This window comes from Cervus elaphus, chromosome 14 (assembly GCF_910594005.1).
Source record: "Cervus elaphus chromosome 14, mCerEla1.1, whole genome shotgun sequence".
NCBI classification, from domain to species: domain Eukaryota; kingdom Metazoa; phylum Chordata; class Mammalia; order Artiodactyla; family Cervidae; genus Cervus; species Cervus elaphus.
Genome location: NC_057828.1, coordinates 21219649 through 21234649, shown reverse-complemented (window position 1 = coordinate 21234649; position 15001 = coordinate 21219649). Strand labels below are relative to the sequence as shown.

General features: G+C 38.9%; 1 protein-coding gene across 2 annotated transcripts in view; it reads right to left on the bottom strand.

Annotated features, from left to right (window-relative positions):
• Positions 1 to 13770, bottom strand: part of KCTD3 (potassium channel tetramerization domain containing 3) — a 62947-nt gene extending 49177 nt beyond the window's left edge. Inside the window, exons 1-4 of one of the 2 annotated variants that reach the window (XM_043922808.1) lie at positions 13383 to 13770; positions 7813 to 7866; positions 7521 to 7566; positions 5462 to 5535 (exon numbers count right to left, since the gene is read on the bottom strand). In XM_043922808.1, the coding sequence (XP_043778743.1) occupies positions 5462 to 5535; positions 7521 to 7566; positions 7813 to 7866; positions 13383 to 13465 (257 nt within the window). In that variant the 5' untranslated portion in view covers positions 13466 to 13770. The remainder of the gene's footprint in view (positions 1 to 5461; positions 5536 to 7520; positions 7567 to 7812; positions 7867 to 13382) is intronic. The other variant, XM_043922809.1, reaches the window with a different exon arrangement.
• Between the last annotated feature and the right edge of the window lie 1231 nt (positions 13771 to 15001).

The window sequence follows — 15001 nt, the reverse complement described above, 5'->3', positions numbered from 1 at the left end:
GCACACTACCATGAGCTTTATCTTACTAAAAAACCACTCATATATAGATGAACTGGATGACTAAATTAGAGATGAGGGCTTTATAGGGTTAATACAAGTAATTATCAATAAGTATCTAAGAGGCAAACAAGAGTAGAAATCATTTATACGATATTAATTACTTCTGACTTTAATTTCTATACATATTCTAACATCCCCAATTAATCTACAAGCTCCCTGGAAGCACGATCTACCTCTGATCCATGTCTGTATACGTCACGCAGTGCCTACCACAGTGCTTGTGTGTAACAATCAGCATGACTCCTCTCATCAAAAACCAAAAATAAAAGCAAAACAGAAGATAGGGAGGAAAAAAAGATCAGCCTTAAGAAGGGCTATGTTATCCAGATAGAGATGTTACAATAAATAAGAAAATAAGTTAAAAAAAAAAGAAAGAAAGAAACTTGAGAGTTTAAAAGCATTCATTTTAGGTTTTAGTTACAATTGTCCTTATTTTAAAAATACTGCCTGGGCAGAAAGTAGAGGGGGCATCACCTAGGATTCCATGAAAATTAAAATGATAATAAATACTGTGAACAACTCTGTGCCTGCAAATTTGAGAACCCAAATGAAACGGACAATTCCTTGACATACACGATCTGCTAAAACTCACACCAGAAAGAAACTATCTCAGTCTATATGTATCAAAAAAAAAAAAAAAACAGATCAAACAGATCAATAATAACCTTCCAAACAGAAAGCACTAGGCCTAGGATTCACTGGTGAATGCTACCAAATATTTAAGGAAGAAATTATACCAATTATCTACAATCTCAGGGAAAGAGGCAGAGAAAAATCTAATTTATTTTACAGGGCAAGGCCCACATTACTTTAACACCAAAACCAGAAAAATGCATTACAAGAAAATTATAGACCAGTATCTCTCATGAACATAGACACAATAATTATCAACAAAATATCAGTAAACCAAATCCAACAATGTATAAAAAGAAATACATACCACAACCAAGTAGGATTTATCTCAGGTATGAAAGCTGGTTCAATATTCTGAAATCAATTAATGTACTCTTTCACATCAATAGACTCACATGACCACATCAACAGCTGCAAAGAAAGCATCTGACAAAATCCAACATCTATTCATAATAAAAACTCTCAGCAAGCCAGGAACTGAGGGGAATTTTTTCAACTTGCTAAGAATTTTAAAAAAATATCCTATATCAAGCATCATACGTAATGTGAGGACTCTGAACTAACACCTGGTTACAAGACAAAGATTCTGTCACCGCTCCTTCTCAACTTCATGCTGAAACCCTTATTACCACAATGAAACAAGAAAGGGCATACAGACTGGGAAGAGAGATACAAAACTGACGATCACAGATGACATGACTGTCAAAACAGAAAATCCAAAGCAATGAACCGAAAACTCTTGGAGCTAATAAGCAAGTAAATCAAGGTCGTACAATCTAAAGTTAATGTACCAAAGTCTACTGCTTTTCAATAGACCAACAGTGAACAAGAGAAACTCGAAGTCAGAAACAACACCATTTACACTAATACTCCCCTAAAAAAGTACTCAAGTATAAATCTAACTAAATACACACACACACTACACACACACACACACACACACACAAAATCTACAAGAAGGAAAACTATAAAACTCTGATGGCTGAAATCAAAGCACGAGAAAAATGGAGCGATATTTCTAGTTCATGGACAGGAAGATGCAGTACTGTTAAGACATCAGTTCTTCCCTACTTGATTTGATTCAATGCAATTCTAATCAAAATCTAGCAAGTTATTTTATCAATATCAACAAGTTGATTCTAAAGTTTACATGAAAAGGCCCAAGAGCCAAAACAGCCAATGTAATACTGAAGAGGAACAAAGTTGGAGCACTGCCATTTCCCAACATCAAAATTGTAAACCTAGAAAAACCAAGATAGTATGGTACTGGTAAGAGACAAACAAATCATGGAGTAGAACAGAAAGCTCAGAAATAAATCCCATACATACAGTCAACTGATCTACAAGAAGCAAAGGCAAAAAAATGAAGTAACAGATAATGCTGAAACAACTAGACATCAGCATGCAAAAAAATATTAGTCTAGACACAGACCTTACACCCTCCACAAAAACTAAGTCAATGTGGATCACAGACCTAAATGTAAAATACAAAACTAAAAAATTCCAAGAAGATAAATTTAGGAGAAAACCTAAATGACACATTGGTATGGTGATACTTGTTTAGATACAACTCAAAGACATAATCCATGAGAAGAATAAGAATAAGCTAGATTTCATTAAAATTAAAACCTTCTGCTCTACAAAAGACAGTATCAAGAAAATGAAAAGCCACCAAATGAGACAAAATATTTGCAAATGACAGATTTGATAAGGGACCGTTGTCCAAAGTATACAAAGAACTCCTAAATCTCAACAATAAAGAAACTAATTCAATCAAAACATGGGCCAAAGACCTCAACCAAAGCTATAAAGGCAGCAAACCTATGAAAAGATGCTCCACATCATATGTCATTAAGTAAATGTTAATTAAGACAGTAAGTCACTACTACACATCAATTACTATGGCCAAAATCCAGAATCCTAACAGCAAATGCTGTCAGGGATATGAAGCAATGGCAACCCTAACTCACTGCTGGTGGGAAAGGAAAATGACAGTCACTGTGAAAGACAGTCTGTAGGTTTCTTATAAAACTTACCATACGATCCAGCAACTGTACTCCTTGACATCTACCCTAAGGAGTTGAAAACTTAATGTCCATGCAAAAACCTGCACATGGATATTTATAGAGGCTTTATTCATAACAGCTAAGACTTGGAAGCAACTAAAATGTTCTCTTCAGTAAGTGAATGGAAAAACAAATTGGTATTCAGGTAATGAAACATTACCAGCACTAAAAAGAAGTAACATGAAGGAAACTTAATTGCATATTATTAAATGAATGAAGCCAATCAGAAAAGGCTCCATACTATGTGAGTCCAACTGTGACATTTAGGAAAACGTCCAATTATGCACATTTCTGAAAGATTAGTGGCTTGTGGAGAGAGAGAGCAACAGGCAGAAAACAAAAATTTTTAGGGCAGTGTAAGTACTGTGTACTGTGTTATAAAGAGGTCCACATGTCATTACACATTTGTGCTAACTCCTAAAATGTACAACACCAAGAGTGAATTGAAGATAAACTATGAACTTTGGGTGATTATGACGTCAATGCAGGTTCATCAACTGAAAAAAAGAAAAATGTATCATTCAGGTAAATGCCATTAATAATAGAGGAGGTTGATAATGGAAGCAGGGGGCACATGGGAAACCTCTGTACCTTCCTCTCAATTTTACTGTAAACATAAAACTGCTCTTAAAAAACAAAAAGAAAATTCTGATAGGCCTAATAGACACATGTGATGGAAATATTTAAATTGCTTTTATTTGAGAAAGTGGTTGTTACTAGTTTAACATAAGAAAAGTTAAAACTTTCTTAGTCTATTTCAAAACTACCTCCATTAACAGTACAGTAGCTCAGGACACAAATAACACTTTTGGAGAAGACAAATAAATAGGAGAGTAATACAGAGTGATAAAGGCAATGGAAGAATTTTATGTAAAAAATGGAAGTAGAATATAGTATTCTCTTATCGATTCCTTCCCACTTTCTTTTGGAAGATACTACTCAGAGAACTTAGGTTTGCTAGACTTCCATTAACTGAAATAAAGAAGCAAGTTATAAGAAAAGCAATGAATACAGATATTAAACTACTGCTCCCTTTTATGGGTAATTTAGCTGTAGATTAGTTCCAAGGACGCTGATGAGAAGTAAACTTAGATTTTCATCAAATGCTAAAAATAATTTTATCCCAGAAATAAACAGTTAATAATAAACTTCCCACCTACCACCCCAAGCCAAAAAATAAACAAAAAACCCCACCAAACTCTTTTATTCATTTAATAAATATCTATTAAGCAGTCACTATACATAATTTTTCTTTTTTTTAAACAACACTGAATACAGCAAGGAACAAACCAAACAAAAAATCTTTGCTGTCAAGAAGCTCATATTCTAGTGAATATGTCAAAAATTATGTAATATTATACAGAAGTGGCTTAGAAAAACATTTAGAATTCTAAAAGCTGTATCTAAAAAAGTATTAATAGGTCCCAGTAAAAGTTCATTAGGCATATATAAAATAAAACAACAATAAAATACAAATTAGACTGCAGCTTCCTACTAGGAATCCAGACTATGGCAAAGTTCAGAAATAGTTTAAATTGTTACTTACTTGTGTCAAGTAAAACTGTATGGTTATGTGTCATACAAAAAAATGTATAGCTACGTGTCAAGCATAATACTTGATCCTGCAGGTATATAGGAAACAATGCAAGCCCTCGTAGAGTCTCATGTAAGACAGGCCACTGGAGCTGTGGCAGTTCAGGGAACTCTGACCACCTGGGTCAGGTGACACAGCAGAGTCGTCAGCAAGATCAAGATCAAGCCAAGGGCGGCAAGGGGTGAAGGCGTTCAAGCAAGACAAACTAAGCAGGGGCTAGATGAACAGGAAGTGCAAAATCCTTCACCATTAATCCAGCAGCAGATTAAATAAGAGTTTTAAGCAAAGTAGTAACTAACTAGATTTTGAACTGTAGTGTTGGAGAAGACTCTTGAGAGTCCCTTGGACTGCAAGGACATCCAACCGGTCCATCCTAAAGGAAATCAGTCCTGAATATTCACTGGAAGGACTGATGCTGAAGCTGAAACTCCAATACTTTGGCCACCTGATGTGAAGAGCTGACTCATTAGACAAGACCCTGATGCTGGGAAAGATTGAAGGCAAGCAGAGAAGGGGGTGACAGAGGATGAGACGGCTGGATGGCATCACTGATTCGATGGACATGAGTTTGAGCAAGTTCTGGGTATTGGTGAATGGACAGGGAAGCCTGGCATGTTGCAGTTCATGGGGTTGCAAAGAGCTGAACATGACTGAGCAACTGAACTGACTGAATAACTAAATTAGATTTATATTTTCAGGATATAATTTTGGCTACAGTGTGAAAAATGAATTGAAGGGATAAGATTGAAGGCAGGGAAACTGGCTAGGAAGCTTTGAGAGTAATCCATTAAGAAGAGGTGATTGTGGCCTTATCTATGAGAGAAATTCTGAGGAAACTTTCAAGCAAAAATAATCTTGAGGCAAGGAAAAAAACTTTCCTTCATAAACTAAGACCAAAACCATGCCTACCAATAAAAATGTACTTTAAAAAAATACATTTCTTGGGACCCACCTGGTGGTCCAGTGAACAGACTCCGCACTTCCAGTGCAGAGAGCCAGGGTTCGATCCCTGGTAGGGGAACCAAGATCCTGCAAGCTGTGAGGCACTGCCAAAAGTACAGATGTAAAGAAATAAAAGCTTATAAAAAAAAAAAGATACATTTCTTACCTTAAGTCTAGTTCTTTTGTCCGAAGAAAATTTAAAATGGGTGCAAATGCTGCTGGATCTCTATCAATAAATATCTGTAAATAAAGAATTACAAATTATATTTTCAAATTATAAACTTCTAACTTTAATATCTGTAACACTAACTTAGAGAACATATACTGAATTACATAAAAACTCTATTTCCTTGATTATACTCTTAAATTTTAATGCTTCTAAAATGGAAATGCAGTTATAACCACTACTGTATACTGTATAAATGTACAGTAGAAATGGTGTCTTTTCTCTCCCTGAAAAGCTATCATTAGATTGATATTTTAACATGCAGGGGAAAAAAATGGTATCAAATTAGTCCATTTTCTCATTTCTAATTTTTTAAAATTTCTATTTATTTATTTTTAGCAGCACTGGGTCTTCACTGCTATGCACAGGTTTTCTCTAGCTGCAATGAGCGGTGCCTACTCTCCGGCTGAGATGTGCAGGCTTCTCACTAGTCTCTGCTTCTCTGGAGCATGGGCTCCAGGACACTTGGGCTTCTAGTGCACGGGCTTAGCTGCTCTGTGACATGTGCAATCTTCCCAGACCAGGGATCCCACCGTGTCCCCTGCATTGGTAGGCGGATTCTTAATCACTGGACCACCAGGGAAGTCCTTATTTCTACTTAACTAACATCTTTAGTCAAAGGGACACTGAAAGGAAAATTTTTATCTGAAATATTCTAGAATTTAACACTTTGAAAATAATAAGCATAAATAATACATTTTATATCATCCCTAATTATTGGTGATAGTGATTATGATTTGCATAGTCTGTGACTTAAAAGAATCATTAAAACAACAGTGTACTTTTATAATACATATGGGGCAATCAAAAAAGTCAAAACTGAATAACACTTTCACACTGTTTTTCAGTTTTGACAGTTTTGCTTTTCTTGATTGTCCCATGTGTATTATCAAAGTACACTTTCACATACCACTATCTGTTTTCTCAAGGACTGAGGGTGGGGTAAAAGAAAAAGTGACAAGAACAAATTTTTTTAAATAAATACAGTACCACGGAATAAGGTCACAGAGTTGGACATGCCTGAAGCACTGAGTACCCACCCACCATGAAATATTTCTGGGGAAAATGTTTAGAAAATAGGAAATATATAATTGATAACTCTTTACAGGAATGTATGCCAATACTATTTTGAACCAATTACAAAAGCTCTAACTATAAAACTGAATACCTTTTAAGATTTATTTAACTCAATCAGCAGAATGAAGCAAAAAATATACCTCCTTAAACTATGATCAATTATTATATACAGTGTTATATACAGTGAAAGAGGTTCTTCTGGCTTCATAAATTCGTGCTTTTTATTAGAATCAACCTGAAGTTGAAGAAACACCATAGATTTGTGGGTCTTATTACTGATGTCCTTTCTATAATCTCACACGGACATATTTGCCCATGCTCCTTTATTGATCTGCAAACCTCACCACAGCAAATAAACACCTGTGGTCATTTTGCTGCCTCCAAACTGAAAGTCTTATTTGCTTTTCACAATTACTTGACCTGCTACTGTGCATATTAAAACTGCTTTTTAGATAAAGAAATACTTTTTTGTGTGCTGAAACTTAGTAATTCTTTACTTCCCTCACTCCACCATCCCTGCACAAGTTCATAAGGTTATTCTCCAGAACAAAAAATTGTAGGGCTTCACAAATTTGCAACATTTTACCACTCTAATATCAAAACGTTCTCCTGTTTACACCTATCTATTCACTGTTAAAGTTTCAATTATTGATTAAAAGAAATATTTCCTCTCAACAATGTAAGCTCAGATCCTATAATTTCTAATGATTATTTAAAATAGTATATGCAGTACTCTCTGTTTTGAGTTCTCATCTATAATTACAGAAATAATTCATGACAAGAAATAAAAACCTAAGAACATATACTTTCATTTAGTAGTTATTAAAAGATTACTTCCTCTATCTTCTAAGAGTATAAGGACCAAACATTAGAGCATTATTTGATCTAATTTAGAAATACACATCAACATTGTTATACTCACAGCACCGGTTTCATCTCGAAGTGTTGAAATTCTTCCACTCAGCAAACTAAAAATCATTAAGACAGGATTAGTTTTTAAAACCTGAGTATGAATAAAAATGTCCTAATTCTTTCAAAGGTCAAAGACCAATAAAAATGAATCACTGTATCTCCAAAGTAAATAACAACTTAAATATTCAAAGAGTTAAGATTTTATCATAAAAATATTAATGTAACTGGCAAGAGAATTTTTTATTGTTTGAATAAATAATCAACTCTATTTTTTACAAGTACTAAAGAATTATATGAAATACCTGGAAAAAAAAGAATCTGGAATCCACATAAGTGTTTGTCTTGAGGTACTAAATCTGCAATTAAAAAGAATCTGGTATTACAAGGGAGGACAGGATTGAAATGTCAGTGTTAGTCAACTTGCTTTAAACTGCTGGCTAATGACTTACATGATGTTGCACAGCTCTAGCTGTATCAATTATATTCATTAACATCTCACATTGTAAAATTCTGCTTTCATTTCAGAGTTAAGATTATTCCAAGAACTCTCAACAAAATCAAATAATTAATTCGCTTACATATAAAGCTTCCTAAAACACTACTTTCTAACATGCCCATCACACTAATCACACTAAGTCTAAACTTCTCAACATATGAAATTACCTTCAGGTCACCATTTCACCTCTCCAACACCAACTACTGCCCTCTAATAAGAAAGATAGCATTTAACATCCCCAAACAATCTATGCTTACACCATGTCAGAACATTTCAGAATCTTCATCGCAGCTGTATCAACCTCATGTTCAGTTATTCGAGTTCTACCTATCTTCCTTGATACAACAAAGGTTTTACCTTCTCCTTAATTGGCTTTTCCAAATAGTCTATCCTATAGTAGCTTTTTGAGCTCATATTAACTCCACTGCACAGAGTACATTTAACACTTCCTTTACAGTCTTGGGCTATTCACGACTGAATTCATTCATTCAAAAATCACTCAGTAAATACTGTTTTGAGGTTAACTCCATTTGATCAAGCCTATGTATTACCACCAACGGTGGGGATGGGAAGTATGCTTTATCAAAGTCTACTGTAACAGACAAAAGCAAAACAATAAACTGACATAAACTAGCACAGCAAAGAATCTGATACATGGTTCAACTGATATCTGAATATTTTCATTTTAAGCCTAATCACACTGCACTACGTATTCCTGACTTGTTGCCTCATCATCATGTGTCCTCGCACAGAAGAGAGCCTTACAGACCTTTATTTTTTCTCCACATTCATTTTCCAGCATCATGACTGTTTTAAAGCAGTTCCTATGCCCATTAGGCAGACTGAGAGAGCAGCCAGTTTACCCAAGAAAATATGGCGAGTTTTCCCAAGCATATTTCTTAGCACGCTCTTTAAGAAAAAATGAAAAGTAGATTACAACTAAGTAGAGGAAACTGACTTGGTCAAATAGAAGCAAACCCAGTAAACAGTAAACTGAAATATCCAAGGATCCACTGCAAAAAATGAATCACTGCGTTTTGGAAGCCATCAAATTCATTTCCAAATAAGGATCGTTTCTAACTTGTGACCTTTCATGTTCACTGCTTATTCAGCAAATTGTCTGCCAAATAACTCAAATTTTGTTACTTAGAAAATTACACAGGTCTGCTTAAGGTCATATTAGCAATTTAAATTAAAATCAGTAATTCAGATGGGTATGAAAGTGAAAGTGTTAGTCGCTCAGTCCTGTCTGACTCTGCGACCCCATGGACTGTAGCCCATCAGGCTACAGTCTGGGATTTTCCAGGCAAGAATACTAGAGTGGATTGCCATTTCCTTCTCCAGGGGATCTTCCCAACCCAAGGATTGAACCTGGGTTTCCTGCACTGCAGGAAGTCTTTACCATCTGAGCCACCAGGGAAACCTCATATTATAAATTTAAGTTAAAATCAACAATTCAGCTAAGTTTAGTAATCTGGAATTTTTAGGCAAAGGGACTGGACTCTCATCCCCACCAATTTTTTCCCCCCAAACTTTAAAAGACAGGAGAGGAAAAAAAACCCATGGCTCTAAAACTGTTTCCAAATATGATTTCATAAAAACTACATTTAAATTACACATGACAAGCATAACTTTCTGAAATACATATGAAAAGCCTTTTCTGTTTCATTTCATATCCACAGTATGCCAAGAAGAAGGTCATGTGCAATCTGGTCCTTATCCACATTTATACACTATGCTACTAACTTCCTACTAAATTTACTTGGAAGCAATCAAGTTAAAATTATTCTGTAAAGTTACTATTGACAGCTAATGCCACTAAACACTTGTATTTCCCACTTAATGCTTCAAATTAGTTTAGAAGGCTGGTATTATAAATGTCATTAAATATTTTAGGAAACTAAGCACTAAAAAATAATTTGCCCAAGGTTGCTGAGCTAGACTTCCACTGACTGGTCCCAGACTTCTCTCATGATGCCTAAAATCATACTCAAAGCAGAATTAATCACAAATTGAGCCATGCTGTCTTTCTTTCACCTCATTAGACTTGTTTTTGGGTAAGTAATAATATTAGCAATTCTAAATGAAACCTCATCTTCTTTCTGAGCCATCCATAAAGTGTTAAATAAATCATAAAAATCAGACATTTCTATAAATCCTTTGAATAGATCCATTTTCCTATCCTCTCTTGTGGGGAGTGGGGAGATGCTCCCTACTCTGCTCAAAAGAAAAGCTCCTTCTGAGTTTCAGGCTATCACTTCACAGCTGACATTAATTATATGCCACAGGTGGTTCTCCTAGGGGCATTTCCTCAACTTCAAAGACAATCACAGGAGGATTTTTTTTTTTCTTTTATAATGCCTCAAGTGACTATTAACCTGTGTTTTACTCAAGATAATTTCTAGATCCCTCCTAGTTCTAAAATGCTGCAAGTGTCTATGGTCCAAAGTAACTCAAAATATCTGCAGAGAACTTGGAACTGAATGTTTTATTTTCTATATGTCATCACTTATTTTACAGATTTATCCTAGCAAGTCTCAAGTTTGGGCTTTTTAAACTTTCTTATTCCTATGTAACAACTCGCATCTGCCTTCTAAACTGTCCAATCTGATAATATATTTATTTTGTATTTTTTAAATCATGTAGAAAAATTTTAAATCTGATAAAATCAAATTTCATACGTAATGAAAAGTAAAATGTTCAGCTCCAAGATAACTCTTATACAGTTTAAAATTTTAAACTCAATTCTACAATCATTAACAAGAGTTAATTCATTTTTAAGCCATTTACTTTCAAACACAACGAACACTTTTAGAATTAAATTAGAAGGTCCTCTATAGCATTCAAAAAGTATATGAACAATCAACAGAAATTAGAAACTAGGGATGACTATAGTGCTACTCTTTTGAAGGCCAGCCCTTGCAGGGTATTCATTTTTGCATTCGTAAGTTCCAGAAAAATATCTACTTCTGCTATATTGACTATGCCAAAGCCTTTGACTGTGTGGATCACAACAAACTCTGGAAAATTCTTTAAGAGATGAGAATACCAGACCATCTTACTTGCCTCTTGAGAAATCTATATGCACGTCAGGAAGAAACAGTTAGAACTGGACATGGAACAACAGACTGGTTCCAAATAGGAAAAGGAGTACGTCAAGGCTGTATATTGTCACCCTGCTTATTTAACTTCTACGCAGAGTACATCATGAGAAACACTGGGCTGGAAGAAGCACAAGCTGGAATCAAGATTGCCAGAAGAAATATCAATAACCTCAGATATGCAGATGACACCACCCTTATGGCAGAAAGTGAAGAAGAACTAAAAAGCCTCTTGATGAAAGTGAAAGAGAGTGAAAAAGTTGCCTTAAAACTCAACATTCCCCAGAGGAATCGGGTGGAGAGGGAGGTGGGAGGGGGGATCGGGATTGGGAATACATGTAAATCCATGGCTGATTCATATCAAAAAAAGAAACAAAAAGAAAAAATAAATAAATAAATAAAAAATAAAAAAAATTAAAAAAAAAAAGAAAATTAAAAAAAATAAAAAAAAAAAAAAACTCAACATTCAGAAAACTAAGATCATGGCATCTGGTCCCACCACTTCATGGCAAATAGATGGGGAAACAGTGGAAACAGTGACAGACAGATTTTGGGGGGCTCCAAAATCACTGCAGATGGTGACTGTAGCCATGAAATTAAAAGACGCTTACTCCTTGGGAAAAGTTATGACCAACCTAGACAGAATATTAAAACACAGAGACATTACTTGGCCAACAAAGGGCCGTCTAATCAAAGCTATGGTTTTTCCAGTAGTCATGTATGAATTTGAGAGTTGGACTATTTTAAAGAAAGCTGAGTGCCGAAGAATTGATGCTTTTGAACTGTGGTATTGGAGGAGACTCTTGAGCGGCCCTTGGACTGCAAGGAGATCCAACCAGTCCATCCTAAAGAAATCAGTCTTGAATATTCATTGGAAGGACTGATGCTGAAGCTGAAATTCCAATACTTTGGCCACCAGAGGCGAAGAACTGCCTCATTTGAAAAGACCCTGATGCTGGGAAAGATTGAAGGCGGGAGAAGGGGACGACAAAGGAAGAGATGGTTGAATGGCATCACTGACTCAATGGACATGAGTTTACTCAAACTCCAGGAGTTGGGGATGGACAGGGAGGCCTGGCATGTTGCAATCCATGGGGTTGCAAAGAGTCAGACACAACTGAGCTGACCTGAAGTCACCAAACCTGCAAAACTTTCATTTTGGTAAACTATCCGTGTCTTACATTAGGAAACACCAATCTTCTACTCCATGAAACCGAAATCTATGTAACAGCAATAAAGCTGTAAAGTCTTAAAGTAACAGTTTGGGATGAGGGAGAAAAAAGAGTGAGCAGAGTAACAGTGAGGAATTACTGTTTGCTGTGTTGAATTCTCCAGCACACTTAGAAAACTATTAAATCACTACACAATTGTTATCACTACGGTTCACAGTGCTGCCGTTTTGCATTTTTAAAAACACTACTTAAAAACTCCCAAGCGTTGAAAACCTTGTATCTTCTCCAATACAGCAAAATACACTGAATTCCAAGGCGCTTCATGGCTTATCTCTTACCTAGCCTAAAACGGCAACCACCCTTTCCTTCAAACAGAGCTGCCAAACTCGCATTTCCGAGAGGAGTGACTCATAAACCATATTAAATCCAAAAGCATACTATTTTTTTTACCCCCAACAAGCTCATTAAAAGTCACACAGTAAGGGAACGGAAGACCAGAAAGATGAGAGAAGAGCTTTCGGTCTGTTTACTAGGAGGGCGCCACACGGTGCCACTACCAATGCTTCCCAGAACCAACTCTTCAAAACTGCAGCTTCCAGACACACGGCGCTACAAGTAGAACAGACCCTTCAGAGCCATGAACCAAGAAACTCTGGAAATAAATAAGAGCTCACCGCAAATCGACAATGCTCTCTCCACCAAAATTATTGGCGATTAAAAACAGCCCTCAATGAGGCGTTCTCGCCCGAGCAAACAGATGTTACCTTGTTGACCAAATAGAAAGGGAGGCAGGTTCACCTGCAACAGCCAGACCACAAGGCCGCGCTTCGACAAAATGAACTCAAAAGTACGCGCCAGGTTAAGTAAAGGAAGGTTACAGAATGTTCCCCGGGCAGATCTCCTAAAAAGGGGAGGATCGTGGCCGGCGTCCTAGGAAGGCGGCAGCGCGGCCAAGGGCCCGGCTCTCAGGGACTCTCAAGGCCGCCTGCCCCTCCACACCCTCCCGGAGGGCCCTGCGCTCCTCAAACCGCTCGCCTGCGATGCCGGCCCCCGAGGACCCTGCCCGCCGCATCCCGGCCCAGAGCCCCTTCCCCCTGGCTCACCTGGTCCCCCCCACGTTCAGCTGCACAATCTCGCCGCTGCCGGCCGCCGCCGCGGTAAAGCTGCCGCAGTGCCCTCCAGCCATGTCCGGCGGCTCCGGCGGCGCCCGCCGCCCTCCCTCCCCGGCCGGGGCCGCCGAGCCCGCGGCGGGAGCCCGAGGCGGCGGCGGCAGCGGCGGCTGCAGGGCCAGCAGGGCGGCGGCGGCGGAGGGGCCGGCGGCGCGCGGAGCCTCCCCCACCTTCTCGCTGGCCGGGCGGGGCTCCCCGGCGTCCGCCTCGTCCCCTCGGCGCCCGCAGAGCGGGAGGGCGGCCGGGCCTCCGCCTGTCGCGGCCTCCAGGCCGCCGGGCCGGGGCGCCTGCGGTCAGCGCGCCGCGAGCCCCGTCGCCACCGCCGCGGCCACGGCGTCCGCGCGAGGAGGGATCGCCGCGCGGGACAAAATACGGCGGCGCCGGGCCCTTCGCCCGCCGAGGCCCGCGAAGCTCAAGGAGGGGAGAGGAGCGGCGGGGTGGAGCTCCCTAGCCCCGTGGCCGGCACGCCGGGAGGGCGGGAGGAAGGCGCTCCGGGCCCAGCGCCGCCCCGGGATCCTGTTTCTTCCCTCCCTCCAGCTACAATCGCCTCTGCCTTTTAGGTTTCAGATTGTCCAGCCCTGGGACTCGAGATTTCTCAGATTGAGGGCAAGTCTGGACAAACTGTCCTAAACATCTTTACTGTCTCTCTTTGTAGCCAGGAAGGGTTAATGTTGACCCCACACTGGATCTTTTCTGTGACTTTAACTCTTATTTTGCCTCTTTTGTTATTATGGGCTTACAGAATGGCCTGCCTCAGGGAACCCCTCACCCCCAGCCCTCCACGCCCCTCTCCCGGAGGATAACCTGACCCTGCCCACCTGTGAAGGACTGTGACATTCTTGAGTTATTTGTGTGGGAAATGGCGCCTCTCGTCCGCTGCTTATCTGTAGGGCTGCTTACCTGTAGGACGGAGACTTTCACGTTTGGGGGGCCAGAATCCCAGATAGCTGTGGCATCTTTGTTTCTTGACATGAGGGGAGATAGTTTCACACCACCTGTGAGCTGACTGTAAAGAAATGAAACTAACAGATCCCCCCCTGCCTGAGGCTTGCCATTCTAGGAGACATTTGCAAGAATTAAATAACCTTTTTACTTTGTTTCCTCACCTCCCCCAACCTCTGAGCCATGAAAGAACCTGGCATCCAGGCCCCAACGAGATGGTTATTTCCAGATGCTACTCTGCCGTCTTTTCTGTCAGCTAGCTAGCCAGCTCCTGAATAAAGTCTTATTCCTTGCCTCAACACCTTGTCTCTTGGATTTATTGGCCTATCCTGAGGTGGCTAGACTGAGCTTGGACTCAGTAACACCTTCTCCACGTGGATGTGGGAGAAGAAAGGAAATTTTCTTAGAGGTAGAAGTTGTGCCTAAACGTGTACTATTTACTGTGGAAATGCGGTGAAAATTTGATTTTAAAAGTTTATAACACTTACATTAGCAAACTCCTTACCTTATCCTCTTCCATCTCATCCCAACTCTCCCAAGAAGTTTGATTTTATTAAGCAGGGGAGGAAACAAAAGACAAGCAAAAAAAGGTAGAACCCTAGGCTGTGTAG